We start from the raw sequence: 17,565 nt of genomic DNA on the forward strand, positions 1-17,565 counted from the left end.
AATGTATATGGGAAGGAGCCAATGGCGATTACTTGCACACCGTGACCCACTCGTTGTAGGTGCACACCTTGCACTCCACGTAGCAGCACCAGTAGAATTTACAGTGGCACCTCTCTGACCGCATCACCTTCAGGGTGTTGTAGCCCCGTCCGCAGCAAAGAGTCTCGCAATTGTCCACACCTGTACTCGTCTTGTTGCACAGACGCCCCGTGGTGCCAGGAGAGTCCACCAGAGGGTTGGGGTCACAGAAATTCGGTGACTTCTCGAAAAACAAAAGGTCCGTTTTCCTCGGCCGCTTGCCGTTCTTCTTGAATATTCGGCCATCAGCCTCGTTGGTCAAGTCGACCTGCGCATCAATGAGCACAAAGCATGGAGATGGACTGAGGATGCAACAACGAGTTCAGTCTCTTGGATGTGTGTGTGGGTGGGTGAGTGGGGTGGATGTGTGTGTGTGTGTGTGTGTGTGTGTGTGTGTGTGTGTGTGTGTGTGTGTGTGTGTGTGTGTGTGTGTGTGTGTGTGTTTGTGCTTTTTTTTGGTTGTTGTTGTTGTTGTTGTTTTGGCCTTTGTGCGCGTCAATGAAAGCCACTTCATTCTTATCACATATATTTGATAATTAAAACAAAAATAGCAAAAAAGTATATGTAGTACCTGATGACACAGAAATCACGAGCTCACACGCGCATGCGCATACAAACGCACACTTTTGACCCAGGCGTCTGACTACATCTACTCCCTCCGCCCAGAGCATGCAGAGAACAGGAATCGTGTTATACCTGTACCTTTGTGGCGTCCTCGAACTTCTTCTTCAGCAGTTTGCCCACCTTGCGGAACTCGGGTGTGGCCTTCCAGCAGGTCTGCAGCTCGCACGACCCCGACATGCCGTGACACTTGCACTGCTTGCGCACGTTGCGGATGACGGCCTGCACGAGGCATGCACACAGTTACCAACACACCTCTCTCGCGCCTTTCTTTCACGCATGCAGACTAACCTACACGCTAGTAACACAGATGACTTACATTCTCTGGCACTGAACACCCACGTGACTATGATACTGATTGTTATTTAATATTATTACGCTCGAGAACGGGATAAAGAATCACATGACTACTCAATCTAGTGGACTGCAGGATGGAAGTTCTTTATCATCGAAAAATACTTTAATATTGTTAAGATGTATTCTTCCCGTTCCAGTCAACGACTATAAGCACGATCTTTTAAATAAGTTAAAAGTAAAATGTTCTCAAAGGCTAAGATAAGACTAACAGGCGCTTTTGTCTCAATGAGAAACAACCAGAATGTTCTTTAATCCGTGTCCTCACTGAACAATCCTTCCAACTCTCAACGAGGTTTAGAAAGATTAGTAATCATTGTCGGTTCCAGTTTTGTCCTTAACTAGCAAGAACCAGGGTTAGAGCTCGGACGCGAAGTGGGTTCAGGGTTCATTCATCTGCCACTCAGTTGGTGAACAGCTAAAATGGTTGAGTTGTTGCATCCAAAGAGATAAAGTTTGTTAAGCAGGAGTAGTTGACCAGAACTTGTTACTTAAGAAAAGTGTTAACATGTTTGTTTAGTATAAAACAATATGGCGACTTTAAGTTTTTTTCCTTTGTTTTGTTTGTTTCTTTGTTTGTTGTAAGAAAAGCTTGAGCGAAATCATTACCAATATCCTTCCAGTATTCTTAGAGCACCTATCTTCGAAACGTCCGCCATAGTTTCAAGAAACTGGTAGCAAGCTACATCCCCAGACAGAATGAAATCAGCTTGTGTCTAATTGCCTTGTAATTAAAAACAAAGCTTTGACTGAGTCAGGTTCAGACCAGAAGGCAAGCTCAGTTAAAGATACCCGCTTTACTCTGACCACCCGCCACTCACCAGACGCCCTGCTCGGTTGTTGTGGAGGTTGATCTGACTGTGGAGGTCGCGGGCCTGCTCCTTGGAGTCCAGGAACTTCTTGGCGTAGCGCTCGCCGAAGTCCACGTTGTGGCTGCAGCCGCCCCACTCGAAGGTCTTGCCCACTGGGGTGGGACCTGCGACATTGTGGCCGTGCAGCACACTCATGTCACAGCCACACGACTTGAGCTTGCCCATGCTGCACGCTGTCGACACCTGGTGGGTGACCCCGGCGGCGGATATGGCGTAGGCGAAGGCTGTCTCCTTGTAACCTGACAGAAAGCGAGTGCACCAGGTGTCATTAATCAGCAAAAACACAGGTGATTTCCTTAAACATTGTCTCAAGCAAATACGTCTAAGTCTATTATGCATTGTTTTGAAAATTTTGTATTTGCTCACGCTTAAAGACCTACCCGATTGGTCCAAGTTTTAACGAAATCCTAGTAAAAATATTCAACGGGAATTCACTCGGATAAAACTGATCGGATTTTATATCAGTCGTGTTCTTTTCTTTATAAATAAGCTTTACATATAGCTGGGGAAGGTAAAAAATTTACAAGGTTTTTTTTCTATTTACCTTTCTTGTTCTTTACTCTCGGACAAGAATATATATATGCTGATGGTTCTGACAGAAGCTCACTCTCCTTGCCACCAAAGCTCATCGCACCCAAAGTAAATTTACAAAAATAAATAAATAAAGAAAAATAAAGAAAAAAATAAAAGTACCAATTTTTAAGCTTTACAGAATCAAATTAATTTTTGTAAATTCGTCCCCTTCCACAAGCAAGCCATCAGTGAAGGTAGGATCCAGTCCTTCAGAGCACAGGAAGACGAGGATGCTGCGCCTGAACACATGGCCACAATCACCACAGTCCCACACCAACATCTCTGTGGCCTGGAGGGATTTGCCATACGTTGTCGCACTGACTCCCTGTTTGCGTACAAACACCGCGATGGCCTCGCAATGATATCCACATTGGGGAGGGTGGACTTGAGAACAAGAACGCACCGAGGCTGGCTCAGTACCCGACCCTTGCAGGGGAACGTAAACAAGCAAAGGTAGTGGTAAGGCCAGCGCGCCGTCGGGACTTCACAAGACACCCGAAGGCATGTACCCCTTGTTGCTTACACCGGGTTCCTTCTGCCTCTTTACAACATGCAGTCAGTCTGCCTGGTCTTATTTTATTTTTCTTTTCCTCCTCCTGCCTCCAGTTCCCACAGCAACACGCTCACATCCACGGATCATGCTGAGGGTCACGAAGGTCACAAAAAAAGAGCGCAAGATTTTTTCATGTCTCAGCCTCGGTTTTTTTTCTCTCACTCGCCCACGCACACATATTTACAAATGTAAGTGCCAAAACATGCGAAAAAGTGCAGCAGTTTCTGTCACATCACAGCTGGTTGTGGATCTCTTTTCTTTGAAGAATGTCGTTGTCGAAAAAAGAACTCGAGGCCATGCAGTGAGAATTCTGATAAATATTTTTGAGTACTTACCTTTAGCAAGAAGTGGACTGGAATGTGGATTCTTGTTCTTGGTTTCTAGAGAGGAACAGTTCCATCGGTGAGTCCTCAACTGAAACTGGCATTCGTGAATAGCAATCTGCACACCTTGAATTGCTGATGCTGTCACATCCGGGTACTTCCGGCACAAGTTGTATTGGTTAGCTGTAAGCTCCGGGTAGGTTTTGCACACTGTGTTCGGGTCGAGGTGTGGTTCTTTCGGGATATTTAGTCGAAGAATATCGTTTTCCATGGTTCTGAATTAAAAAAGAAAAACCACACACACTCATATAACACGAAATTAAATGTCATGCTGCAATGCTTCTAGACCCGTCAATAAAAAGCAAGTAGCCATAACACTAAAGTATCAAAGAACATGTTGTTTCTTGTCAGAGATGTTCATCAGGAATGGTGCTTTGATTCCCAAGAGTGTTGCAGATGTTTTTGGCTCACGTGTATAAACACATTAAGACTCTGTGTTAAAACAGTTCAACCTCCCGATGCATCTGTGATCACAGAGCTTTTATCTTTTTGGAGGATGCAATAATCTACATCCGGGCATCCAGGAAATGTTAATGAGGGGTTGCAGAGGTAATGGCGTCAGCAGGAAATTGTCGGCAGTTTCGACTTTTTGTTAAAGTTGGTGAATGAATAAAAAGCTGAGATTCGTGCATGTCTGGGTTAATATTAAAAACCTAATTGCAACCATTCTAGTCGGAAAGCATTCAAAGCTCTTTTTCTGCGAACAAAGAAAGCGTTTCAGGACAGCTGGCCAACTGTTTGAAGCTTTAGTTTCAAAAGAAATCTGAGAAATGTCGTTAGTTAATGCTTTAATGTTGTTGGAGGAACCCTGATTGTTAAATGATGACGATGACGACGATGATGATGATGGACATTTATTTTGGCCTAGGTAAATTGTCTGGCATACCATCATGCACATTAAATCGAGTAACGAGAGTTATGGTCAATGGCTGACGGTCCACATACCTCACTTCCGGCAAAACGGCCAGCAGGCTGACCACAAGCATCAGTATCATTCCTGGTAAACCCTGCATGACGTCACAGTGCATCCGTTGCGGAGGTAGTGGACGTTCATGGTCAGTGGCCTGTGTTCCGGCGATCAGCTTAGTCTGGTCTCGCAATGACCTGTGGATTCGTGCTTTGGCAAGTAGGACTCCGGCAGACAAGGTTCAGCTGTCCTCTTGAAAAAGTAGTCGGCTATGGTTGCCGATGAACTGTTTGTCCATTTCTTTCTTTCCTTCCTTCTTTTTTTCCCCTTTGCTTTGTTATCCAAAAGTCACAACATTAAATTTTGCAACTGGACTTCCAGAACGAGTAAACAACAGCTTCCGTTTGTATCCCGGTTTTTGACTCGTTCATTCGACAACTTTCAGATATCGTGTTTTTGAGAACTCGAACTTCTATCTCCTCATGCTTTCTGAAATAATAATTGTTAGCGTTATTTAGAATCATATTTCCAATACAATAATTAGTCAACACTCACGCCTTAACTGTCCATTGCATACATATAAACAAGCAAAGTAACACAAAACTAAAACACTAGTGGAATAATCTGTAGGCGTGCTGGTCTGTAATAATAAGTAAATAAAACGACAAAACATGTTAATAAAGATTTAACTTAATTATTAAAATTGTTTGAACGTTTAAAAAACACTAATAGCAGTAATAATACCGCGAAAACAAACGTTAAGCGACATTTTTGACTCCTCCTCACATAGAAAGCTTGTCCAGGGAGACCACTACACTTTTGCTCAAGTCGTTAGATATTTGTATGACATTTTAAAAAGTTCGAAAAGGAATACAATGAAGCTACTTCGAAACCTGGCTGAGTGAGTTGGTGACAGACAGACAGACAGACAGACAGACAGACAGACAGACAGACAGACAGACAGACAAAAAGAGAAAAACAATTGCTGTACTTGTGGATTTGATGCTTCCACTAACACATTTCGAAATTAGAAGTGAAAGGTTGGATTGTATTGTTTCCGTTGGCGAGGTTCTAATGTTAGAGAAACCGACTTTTTACAGGTTGGCTGTCAGGTCCTGTGGCCAGACATTTGCTGCAGCACTCGCTTTCACCTGGAAAAGCATCCAACACCTCAGTGACGTGGCGGTCAGCGTCCACAGGTGACCCACCGCCTTCCAACGAATAATTCCCGCCACCAGGCTCACAATGCTCTCCCCGCCAGGTTCAAAACTCCTCCCGCCAGAAGGCTCAGACGACCTGCTGGACTAGTCAGGCGTGAACCATATGTTGCCTCATCCTCGGCCAAGCCAAAAAAAAAAAAAAAAAAACAAACTTCCCGACTACCCTGCTCCCCTCCCTACTTCATCATCGAGCCAGCCAACCAGTTTTAATATCATCAAAACTGAAATCACCGGGTATGGGATGGGACGGAATTTATTCCTTTTGCTTAAAAGTTACTAACAGTGTTGGTATTGTCGCAATTTGCATCACCAAGTCATGCCTCTCATTAGGGTCTTGTTTTACATTGAAGGTCAAAGGTCACAATGCAGCATCAAGCCGAGTAACTGTTCTTTAAAGGTTGCATAATCCTCCAACTCCTCACCAACACCTCGATCTCTTTCATCTTGTTTAATAAAAGCGCGAAAAGATGCGTGTATGTCACCTGTCGACTTCTGGGCTCCACGTCCGCATCCACCAGCCTCCACGTCAACATGCCCCTGTCTAAATATAGACATGCCAAAGGTCATCAACGGTAGTGAAAACAGATACGGTTTCCAGCGCCTGAAGATCAAAGACTGTTTTTACTGCCACGAGGGAGGAAATGAGTTTTAGTACCAGAAGTGTTTTCACAGTATGTTCCTGGCAGCGCTCGGTTCCTTCATCTAATAACAGCCGTTACTGAGGCCTGCGGCGATGCCATGGATGTGAGGGTGACCGTTAGTGTAACCAGCTTTTAACCCTTTTGTTGCCTGTTGTAAAGCTGATGCTTGCAGCAACCAGTCCTAACTCTTACTTTGTTTGTTTGTCTGGAAACATGTAGCCAGACAATGGACTCTGACATATTGCTACATGTCGGTAGAAATTAAAAAAAACAAACAACAAACAAACAAAATCCGAACTTAGTTAAATATTAAATACTTTGGAGAGGACTACTTCAAGCTAGAGGCTTCGATACTCGATTTAAGCATTGCATTATCTTGAATAATTTTAAAATCATTTCTGCAAATGATATTATCTTTATATTCTATGAAACTGCTGATTACTCGTTATGTTTTTCTTTCCCGTTAAAAGCAAGGATCAGCTTTTGTGTTCTTGTTTCCTTCTCAAACACAGCAACACAACAGTAACCACTACACTTGACGGTCGACCAGACTACAACCACACAAGTATTTGAAAGAGGCTGCTTTTACACAAGCTGCCAGTTTGTTTTCCAAAGCAGGTAGAAATCCAGGGTATGTGGGAAACACATGCCCTACTCGGTTTCCTAGTGCAAACGTACCTAAACGTCATCCTACGGGGTTGCCAAAGATGTCCGGGAGGCTGAGTCAATAAACAAAGGTCCTTTGATGTACCGTCTACGCCGTATATACATCCTCCTCAACTGGCGCTCGACTTGAACCAGACTGGAGTTCATTTTAAGGCATTTAAACCCTCGAGAGACGCCCCCAACCGGCGGACAGCCACGTTCTTTAGGAACATGTCAAGGGATAAAACTCCGCCTGTGTTTGCACATATAATTAATTTGATTAACGATGGACTAGGAACGGGATGAATCTCCTTTTGGTGGGTTCGTTAGCAGGGTCTTGGTTTGGACTTGCCAGAGAAGACCTCAAATAAGATTCGACCCACTACTAGAGTTCCTGACTAATCACATCCCGCCACATCAGGGAAATATTACTTGCAGCTTGACATTCTACCTGTACTGTTCTTCCTTTGAAACAAACAGTTTTATGGAATAAATAGGAAAAAATTCAAGAAAGAAAACAGATGTGTGGACATTTCTTGACACAAAAAAGTCCTAAAATCAGAGCAAGACTTCCTAATTTTAAGACAACAGTCAAACTTTTTCTTCGTCGGCATATTTTCACTACTATTTAGAAAATTGGATTTGACACCATGCAATAAAAAAAATTAAAAATATATTAAATATATATATATATATATAAAAGAATTGTAAAATATATTAATACCGACGCAATGGTTCAAAAAGAAAGTTGAAGAAATGTGGATGGTTTAGCAACTGATGGAGGTATCTGCAGACGGCGGACCATCCCCCCTATCTTACTCGCTTTCCATACTTACACCAAGTGTAACCGCTGCTAACTCTAGGGAGGAGCCTGACAGATGACTGCGCAGCGCGTGGTCTCCAACACAAGGTGATTAGCGCTCGGTCAGAAGGACGGCGGACAACTTTCCTTTGTCCTCGATTTATCTCCTGTCATGACAGTGTGCATGTCTGTGGGGCAGGTTGGCCCTTTGCTCTCGACGAAGGGTTAGGAGCGGAGGTTGTCTTGCACAAAAATGCGTGGGAGAAATGGTTGTTTGTTTTTTGTTTTTTTTTTTTTTTTTTTGGTAGTTATAATTTGGGAACTCCCCTGCACTCAGAATTTTTTTTATGTGAAGCTCATAGGTTTGAGGGTAGGAGTGGGGAAATAATCAGGAGCATATAAGCGATGATCCCGTGGGTTTTCGAGATGAGAAATCACATTAAGAAGGTGACTGAAATGAAGATGGAGATTATTTTTTTTACCTGTTCTCCTGTAGCTACTATTTTCTAAGTAAAATCTCGGCCGAGTAGTTTTCGCCTTCCGTTAGTTCAACTTTTGAACGTGGTTTCCGTTAACACTGAATGACATGTGGTCAGTCTTTTTTTTTTTTTTTTTTTTTTTTTTGGTGACGGGGGATCTAAGCAGGTCATATACTCGGTAAAAATTCCTTTTTAAAATAAAATCGTCCCTTTTCTTTGATATGTCACCTGCGCCACTGTTAAAATGACATAGCTTTCAAATACAAATCTTGTAGATGGAAGCAAACTGGTGTGGTCAAGTTGGCAACGTTGGCAAATGAAAAAAAATTGGAAACTCTGGTCGCCTGACATATTCTGTGAATTCAAAATAGTGAAGGGATTCCCACAAAGGTTATCTACAGTATTGAAAGAGGGCATGTAAATAAATACTTTGTTTTAACATGCATGTATTTTGTACACGTCTCACAAGCTTTATTGTCAATATTAACCATTTACTGGCTGCTTATTTCTTGGTTATTTAGAGCTTTTGCACCACAGCTTACTGGTGGAAAACTCGACTGATCAACATGCAAGTATGACTTATAGCAAAGGTTTCTCCACTTTCCGACAATGATTAAAAATTAGCTGAGTTCTTTTTAACTTGTTTGGTTTAGAAACTCAGTGAAAACAATGGTATGCACGGTCGTTTTCTACTTTTGTTGATACCACTTTTTTCAGTCACGTTTCTAGAACCCTGATAATTTTCGCATAACTTGTGGCGAGAAATTACAGAAGCATTAATACTTGTTAACTGAAAGTCAAGAAACCTGATAAGTTTTACCGTTTCCAGACAATTTTTTATTTATTTTGTAGTAAAGTTAAGGATGTTTTAACGATAAGCATGGCATCTACAGCAATAATGTATATAAGGTATGTACCGTTTATAATCGCTTTGACAATAGTACTTCGCTCTTGCCAAAGATATCAACAGCGGGAAAGCAGGACTTCGCGAAAGTCGGCGAGTAAACAGTTGTTGACATCGTAAGTCAATCTCATTGATAAACGGGTATGTTTAACAACCGCCAACCAGTCATGCTCAAACAGTTTGCCCCCAAACCCCCATTTTATTTGCCTTGCGGGTAGTGTGTTACCGGTGTTCACTCAAGCTTAACGGTCGGCATGGCCTCACCTACCTGTCACCGACTGTCGAAACTAAAAAGGTGAAAAATAAAAATCCAACAAAGGTCTAATATCTGCGGTCCGACCAAGATATGATCCTCAGGTATGACACCTTGCGTCATGTGACCCTTTCATATCACCTTGTTGAATTACCCGTTCATGTCACCTGGTAGGACTGGGGTGTGGGACGGACACGGTTTTGGAGCAAAGATCGGGGTGGGGTATAGGTGTTGGCCAAACACCTCTTTTACGGGTGTCTCGTGCAATGAACATCGGGGACTGGACCACCCGTGAATGCTAGCAGTTCCTCGAAAGATCAGAGAGACTGACCAGGGACATGGAAAAATGGCAAACACGCGGATTGGGGTCAGACCAGCTGCCTCCGCCGTGTCGGTGTTTAGGCAACAAACAGCTTCTCCTGTTCTAAACACTATCGCTTTTCCCTGGGACCCGATTATTGCCTGTCTCCCCCTGTCTGATCACGTGACATGCGCGGATGTGTGTCCCCTCCCTTCTCTCCACCCCGCTCCCCAGTAGAGGCACACATCTATATACCGGCATTTACATACACATATATGGTATATTATTTATACGCACACTCTCACACATATATACATACATCTCACATCCTTAAAATGTTGGGTTCATACCAAGTATAACAAAATATCTTAACATCACAAGGATGCATGGAAAATAATGGAAGTAAGCAGCAGTCCTAATCAACTGCAATAACCTGAAAGAAGTTACAACCTTCAAAAATACTGTTGAAATTTGACTCAGTTCTTCTATGTTCAAGCTCTAAAGATAAACAAATCGGGGCATTCTTGTGTTTTACACAGGCAGGTAAAGCAGAAATGGAGGACACGGCAGGGCTACATTAAGTATGCACTATGGTCACTATAAAACAAGAGTAAGGTACAAAACAATAACATCCTCCATGATATTGTCAATAAGAAGCTTTTCACGTGCAGGCTCCATCTTGCCCCCCACAGGGAGTCTGTCCTTTGACAGCTGCAGGGAGAGTAGTAAACACCGCAGGACGATGCACCGAGCTCACCCTCGCCCGGTTCAAGATCGGCTCCAGGCAGAGGTTCTTTCACAAGTAAGTCAGTGTAGTTTGCACAGAGCTTACACCAGCTTACCTTCTACATGACATTACATACAGTATACATTATGCTTCTGGTCTTATTGTCTTGTTGGAAACAAAGGTAGACAAGTAAGATGCAAATAAGCAAAAGAGAGGTTGGACGGTCTTAGGAAAACTGAAAATATTTGTAGTCTTTTTTTTAATTTATTTATTATTATTATTTTTGCCAACAGACCTTATGTGACTGGAATATGACTAGCATTTATGTGTGATTGTCTTTGTATTAGTTTTCAGTTTTGACAAATTCAGTGTCCTTCTCTGCCATCTCGTGTAAATTGTAGTTAAAAAAAAAATTGTCGACAGCTGTAAGTCAACGCTAGGTCAACGTGTTGTCGACACAACCGCTTTTTTTTTTTTAGACAATGATTCAGGAAATGAGGGTTAAGACTTTTCTTAAAAATATGGATAAATGTTTGACAAAATTGGGTAATGTCATGTAAACACTTTGCCAAACTTAGTAAAAACGTTCGTCCATATTTTTCTGGTTAAGAACGGATTTTACCAAAAGCTTCACACGAGCATGTACAAGGAATCGATAGCGTATACAAAAAATATCTACCTTATTGAAATGGACTTTGGAAAAACAAACAGCTTTCAAACAAATCCAATTATGTCTGCGTTTCATGTTGACCTGTTGCAGTGGAATGTGTGCCAAAGGATTATGGCTTCCTAAGTTCCTAACCCACGGAGAGGATTTATTGGTTGTGCTCCCTCCTGCACTCTCAAAGGACATGTGACTACCTGTGACTACCTGTGACTACCTGCTGTAGAGTGTCATGATGGATGTTGCTACCTGCCGGGCCTTCTGCTTCCTGCTCACCACCAGAACTGATTTGTTGCTTGCGGCAAAATATCTAAGTGAATTCTTTCAAAATCAAATTTAGAGAAGCCCTTTTTTTGTTGTTGTTGTTGTTGTTATTATTATTATTATTTGCATCATCTTACCTGTTAAAGACAAATCATTACTTCAAGTATGAGTATATATATGTTATGCATGTTCATAAAATGTAAGGAATACTTTATGTATATTTTAGTAAGTACCACTGCTATTATAAAATGTATTATAATTTTAATTTTAATTACTTACGATTCCTAGTTACTTTTAAAAAAAATCATTATTAAGTAAAAGCTTTATTCTTTTAAAGAATACATGCTAACGTTCATATAATAATGATGTAAACTGGGAACAGTAGTTTTATATTCTTTCAGCGAGCTTAACATTCTGTTGGTTTCTTTCAAAACTAACGGCTGATCGCAGTGCACGTTTGACCGTTGATCCATTGTTCTTTGGGCGAGATATACAATGTATCTTGGAGTGTAGTTTGCTTGAATTACAAGAATTTCCTTGTAAATGGGGTAAAGACGAGATAAACAGCCCTGGCATGCAACAGTTGTGGTGACCATACTCATCCTCGGGGCAACCAGCCCCGGGACTGGTCCCCTCGTCTCACCCTCCGATCGTCTAGTACCTTGCTATCTGCATTCCTCCTCCAGCTCTTGATAAGATCCATAGCAGGTTAATTGAATAAGCCAGACACAGAGTGACAACTACAGGTAACAGTGACTCCACCCCCACTCACCTCTACATTCTCACGGTCCTCGTCCTAATATTCTGCTGAACTCCTTATTGGTGTTAGCCCTCCCTCTGTCTTCTGGATGCCCCTCCAGCTCCCCACCTCGTTAGAACCACTGTGACCTTTCACAGGTGAGCAGTCCGATAGACAATAGTAGATGGTGTCCGTGTTATGGTCATGGGAGGTGGATGTGATGCCACTTGCAATGTATACATATGCGTTAGGAGGCTGAATCTTACTCACTGTCGTGTCTATGGTGCTTTTCACTTGACAACTATGTCTGAAAGCTTGACCACGTATTTTTTTTTTTAAAAAAAACCTTCATGCAGATCCTTTCCTAGACATTCAACCGGAGGAACACGAACTTGTATTAATGGACTGTTAGCAGACGATTTTTTTTCAGTCAACTACTAGAACGAGGCTGGTGTGAACAAAGCTTCCGGTTTAGTCACATTCATGGTTTAAGCTCGCCGAGACTAACAGCGCAAAACTGTTGGTCGCGGCAGACAGTCATCAATCCACCTCTACACGTCTTTAGTCCTAGGAGAAATGAGGAAATTAATTGAATTTACTCAAACTTATACTACTTCTCTCATTATACTACTTCAACATTGCACGAGGCCACAGCTCGACTGACAAGTGGTTGGCTATGGCCGTCAACTGACACATTACATATGCTAGGAGTTTGTTTTCTACTTCTTTCAAGAGGGAGAGGGGAGAGGGTGGAAGTGGCAGAGGGGGCAGATGCTGTCGTTGTAAACTCGAGTTCTAATGGATCGACGACAGCTGATTGCTCGTCGCGGACACGTGACAAGGAGAGGAGATGGCGGATATACAAAACCCTTGGCTTGTAAAGTCAGCCTCGGCGAACCTGCTCCCCTTGAACGTGCGTGTTCCCTCACAGCCAATACACTAGAGAAGAGAGGAATTGTGAAAGAAAGAAGGAAGGATAAGACAGAGGAAGAAGAATGAGAGAAATCGGCTATTGTTTATTAGTCGAAGTTGTCAACAGGTTTGGTTTGTAACAAATCTGTCGAGTGACAACAATGTGTAGTCATGTTATCATTATTGCATTCAACTGTAGATGGAAACTGTTGATTTCTTTGTTTGTTGTTTCTAAAATTCTAACTTGCATGTTGTTAAGTCTAACTTTTGAAATATCTAACAGGGTGTCCAGCCTACCGCCCTCATTTTAACCAGACACAACATAATTTCATTTTTAATGGCATGATTCTGGAAAACCCGCCATGTGATAACCAGGGAGATTTTATATCTCCTCCAGTGCGACCCTCGGGCGAGAAAAGTTGGGCAAAACTGAACAAGAAGTGTAGAGTATATAACCAGTAAGGTGCTATGACAAACAAACATAACCTTCAGCGGATGGAAACAATGTCACGTGATTAGCTAATGACCAGATACACCACTGACAATGTAACATACTCTGTGTGTCCCTCCCTGTCCTCCCTGTGTACTCGCAGCCCTCGCCACCACCTTTGGTGAGTGCGCCCGTCAATAGGAGGTATTCCTTCAGATCCAGTCCCGGGGACTTGGAGGTGCAAGTGTCGGCGGCAAGTGTTTGCACAACGACTGAACGACGACAGAAGGGCATGATCGGCATAATTCGAGTTGAGACTCCATCACCTAACCTCATAACAAACACAGGCTGAGGGTGTTAAAGGGCCCTTTCCTACCCTTCACAGGACTACCACATGACAGGCACGAGATAAGTATGTTGTAGAATGCGATTTAGACGTGAATAAATAACTGCAAGTTTACATTTTTAAAATAAAATAAATGCAAAAATCATTTGAGGTTCTTGTGTCCGGTGGTTTGATGGGTTTTATGCAGAAAGAAAACAGGAGTAAGTTTATATATACTCTTTAGATGTAGGTTGGTTTTTTTAATTTTAGATGGAGTCGCTTCCTCATATTTTTTATCTTGTAACTGGAACTTATTTTGTAACCATAACTTTATATATATATATATAGTTACTGAACTCATTATACATGTTTCAATTGATATTGTCATTGTCAAACTGTTTCCTCAAGGTTTAAATGCACTTAGCCGATACTTGAATAGTTGAATACAAACATCGTTCTTCAAATTAAAGTCTGTAATTAGCAATTAGCATATATAAATCAAACAGACTAAAACAAAATCGTTGTTCAAAATAGAACGACAGATGAACAGATAGATATATCGAACCATAAACAGTTTTAATGGGGCTTGCTATCTTTTTGGCTTGTGTCGCCAAAAACCACAACCAAAACAAAACAAAAACAAACAAGCAAAAAATAAATAAATAAATAAAACACTTTGTACTCATATATATATATACGGCAATTTAAAGAAAATTTTTGGACTTATTCACCTCCCTGTAAAGCAATCCCCATTCCATTGTTAGATTAGGAAAAGTCACTGCTAGATAAAAACAATGATAAATAAAGCAAGCGAAATAAGTTTTTAGGAGAACAACAGACTTCAGGTCTTTCACACGAGCTATTCTTTCGACCAAAGGTCCAGAAGTTCACGAAATACCTAGCAACGAGAATAAAACCTATCCCCCACACTTTGAAGACGACAGGAAGAGTGGAGAAGAATGATACAGTATTGAGCTTGTTATTGTCTTCCCCACCCTCCACACAGTCGTTGAGGTCCCCACCCACATGGAGGTCCTGCCCACAGGTCGGCGGTTGTAAAGGATGTAGACTTTAGTCGTGTGCTGCCGAAAGTTCGCCGTGCTCTAAGACGACGCTCATCGTCTTGACCTATTATGCTTTTCCGGGATTTAGCACTCATCCCTCCCTCTCTCCCCCTCGTGAGACATCCTCTCTGTGCGTCTATACATGACATTTCGTATGTCTGTAAGGGCTGACCTGTGCACTATGCTTTTGAAGCGCAAAGTTAACAAATAGGAAGAGGTTAAGAAAGATCACTCTAACGTTTCTTTCCTGGCGAGAGATTTTCACCGTGAATTTTAGCACTTTTTTTTTCTCTCTCTCTCTCACTCCTTTTATTCTTCTTTCATTCTTTGTTACTTTTTACGTTGTTTGCTCTACTTAAATGAAATAATAGAAACTTCAAAGCTTAATATTGCTAAATCTATAGTTATTGTTTAAGAGAATAAATATCATAGTTTAATATCAGCGTAAGAATATTTCTAATACAAAATTACTGTGGATTGTTTGTCTTGGTGAAAAAAATTAACATATCAGTTAACGAGTGATCGGCAGATTCTCTTTTATCTCTTAAACATAGCTTGGGGCTTGGTAATAATAAAACAAGATTTCTTGCTATAAATACATATGAAAACGAATATAATATAGAAAAACTGCCAGAGACACGAGTAAAATCATCATCATCATCAGCAGCAGCAGCAGCAGCAGCACACCTGATTTTAATGGCGCGTTGACTACTTTTATTATTTATTGATAATTGAATTAGGGAATTGGAATCACAAAGCTAACGGGCAACCAAGTACAAATAAAAATATCGAAAGAATTAAATACACCAAAAATATTTGTGTAGAGATGAGTTACCCCCTCCACAACCAGCTGTAGGTTTTATCTGTGCTTCACGTTATATTAAAAAAAAAAATTTAAATTAATTCTGTGGCAGAACATGGACAATATGACATGGGTGACTTACCTTCTTCGACGACTCCATGGAAAGATTTTCCTCGAAGCAGTGTCAGTCGTCGTCTGATTCGTCGTCACAAACTGTTCACTTTCACGCATGGAGACCAGGGAGCAGGCATTTCTTGGTATCACTTTGTGTTTGTCGTGCAGTGAGCAGCTACACCCCCCTGAGGAGAGACAGTAAGAGTGTAAACACCAGGCAAGTTTCTCTCTCCTCGTCCCTCGGAGTCTTGTCTCTCCGGGGGCAATCGCGGGCTTCTGACGCTCCGAGCGGCGGCGGTGGCGCTGCGGAGTGAAAAGCTGACGTTCGGGGGCAGTGGGCGCTCGTTGGGGGCGCTCGGCTAAATCTGACGTTCCCGCTCGCAACCTCGATCGTCGACGTCGCTTCGACAAGAGGACGACACCGCGACTGGCGACACTGCGAGTTCAGCAGCACAGTTAAAACAAGCGCCGCCCGGTCTCTCCTCCCTCTCTCACTCACTCTCTCGCTCGGCTGCTGCTGTCGGAAGCACGTTGGGGGGAGTAGGGGATGGGGTCCGGGAGTCCCTCAAACCACCCCGCTCTCTCTCTACCTCCACCCAACCTCCACGACTGGAGTGTCGCCCACCTCCCTGCCACCCAGGAGTGGACCTTTCACCTGACCCCCGCAACCACGCGGTGAGACAACCACGCACACACCTATCACAGCTGTTGGTCGCTGCCACGAGCTGCTGGCCACTTTGTGGACCCAACACTGAAGGGGGTGAGATGGGAAGGAGGGAAGGGAGGACTGAAGTAAAGTTTTACCCCTCCCCACCCACACACACACCATTACCTCTCAACCTCCCGATTGTCGCTTTTCTCGTCGAACACCATCTCGTGCGGATGAAAAGTGGAAGAAGGGGGGTATAGGTGTGGGTGGAGGAGGGAAGGGTTGGGGCTGACTAACCTTGACGTTGCGAAAGCCAGTGTGTTTACAAGTCTGTCGACTGTGGGCTTTCTCAAGCAGTAAAGATGTTTTCCCCTCACCCCTCCCTCTTCTTCGCATTGTTGTCTCTTGCTTCTCTCCCCTTCTCTCTCTCTGTAAGGTGGGTGGGGTGGTGCCTACAACAGCAATGTATCCACAACTCATACGGAAACCATCAAGCAGGCGTGCGTGGGCGTCGGTTTTCCTGCGACACCTCATGAAGGATGAACTTTGAACTTCAGAAAGAATTCTTCACAGGTTGCCCGCAAAGGGAAGCATGTAGCAGCCACCACCACCACCACCACCACAACTACCACCACGATGTGACGGAAGCAATGGGAAGACAAAACGAGAAGAGAGACTGGGCTTAATGTGGAGGGAGAGGGGAGAGACAAAAACACAGAGTATCCTTATTTCTCACATATGACTGACAACACTTGTTGATCTCTCATCAGAAGAAAACAGCGATAATAATGATAATTGTCGAATGTGGCACGGGCTTGGTTCTCCAATAAGAGATAACATCAACACTACTACTATCAATAATAATTGTTGTGTATTCGCAAGCACTTGGAACTTGACTCCGATGAAAGGAGTCCACTCCTGCTTTCTCTCTGTTCATTCTCTAGGAATAACTGTACCTATAGACATGCAAACTACAAAAGCGCGCATAACACAGTTGGGAATGTTATCATTGATTCCATCGCACCGAAAAAAACTTGCTCGGTGATGAAGAAAACGGCGGAGAACCTGTCACCGAGAACATTCTTTGTCAGCCTTGAGTTTTATTGGGTGGGTGACCAACCCCAAGAGGTGCGAGGTTATTTCTATGGTTTTTAAAATTATTATTTCGATGTTTTGAATGCAAAAGAAGGCGCTGGGGATGAACAGCTGAAGATAATCTTCATTGGGTCCAGGATATACATTTCCATGACAAACCAGTTCCTTACCAAGGAACGAGATGTAAAGAGGTG

At 42.7% G+C, this 17,565-nt stretch overlaps 1 protein-coding gene across 2 annotated transcripts; it reads right to left on the reverse strand.

Moving 5' to 3' along the window:
• Positions 1 to 16,454, reverse strand: LOC112574074 (protein Wnt-10a-like). 2 transcript variants are annotated; one of them, XM_025254922.1, is made up of 6 exons: positions 15,656 to 16,454; positions 4,380 to 4,830; positions 3,387 to 3,649; positions 1,875 to 2,164; positions 781 to 921; positions 1 to 346 (listed from the first exon to the last, which is right to left on the reverse strand). In XM_025254922.1, exons 2-6 carry the CDS (start codon positions 4,460 to 4,462, stop codon positions 29 to 31), a joined length of 1,095 nt encoding a protein of 364 aa, XP_025110707.1. In that variant the 5' UTR covers positions 4,463 to 4,830; positions 15,656 to 16,454; the 3' UTR covers positions 1 to 28. The 2 variants fall into 2 exon arrangements, with proteins under 2 accessions (XP_025110707.1, XP_025110698.1); XM_025254913.1 differs by having other exon boundaries at positions 775 to 921; positions 15,656 to 16,453.
• Between the last annotated feature and the right edge of the window lie 1,111 nt (positions 16,455 to 17,565).

This window comes from Pomacea canaliculata, linkage group LG1 (genome assembly GCF_003073045.1).
Source record: "Pomacea canaliculata isolate SZHN2017 linkage group LG1, ASM307304v1, whole genome shotgun sequence".
Taxonomy (NCBI): Eukaryota; Metazoa; Mollusca; class Gastropoda; order Architaenioglossa; family Ampullariidae; genus Pomacea; species Pomacea canaliculata.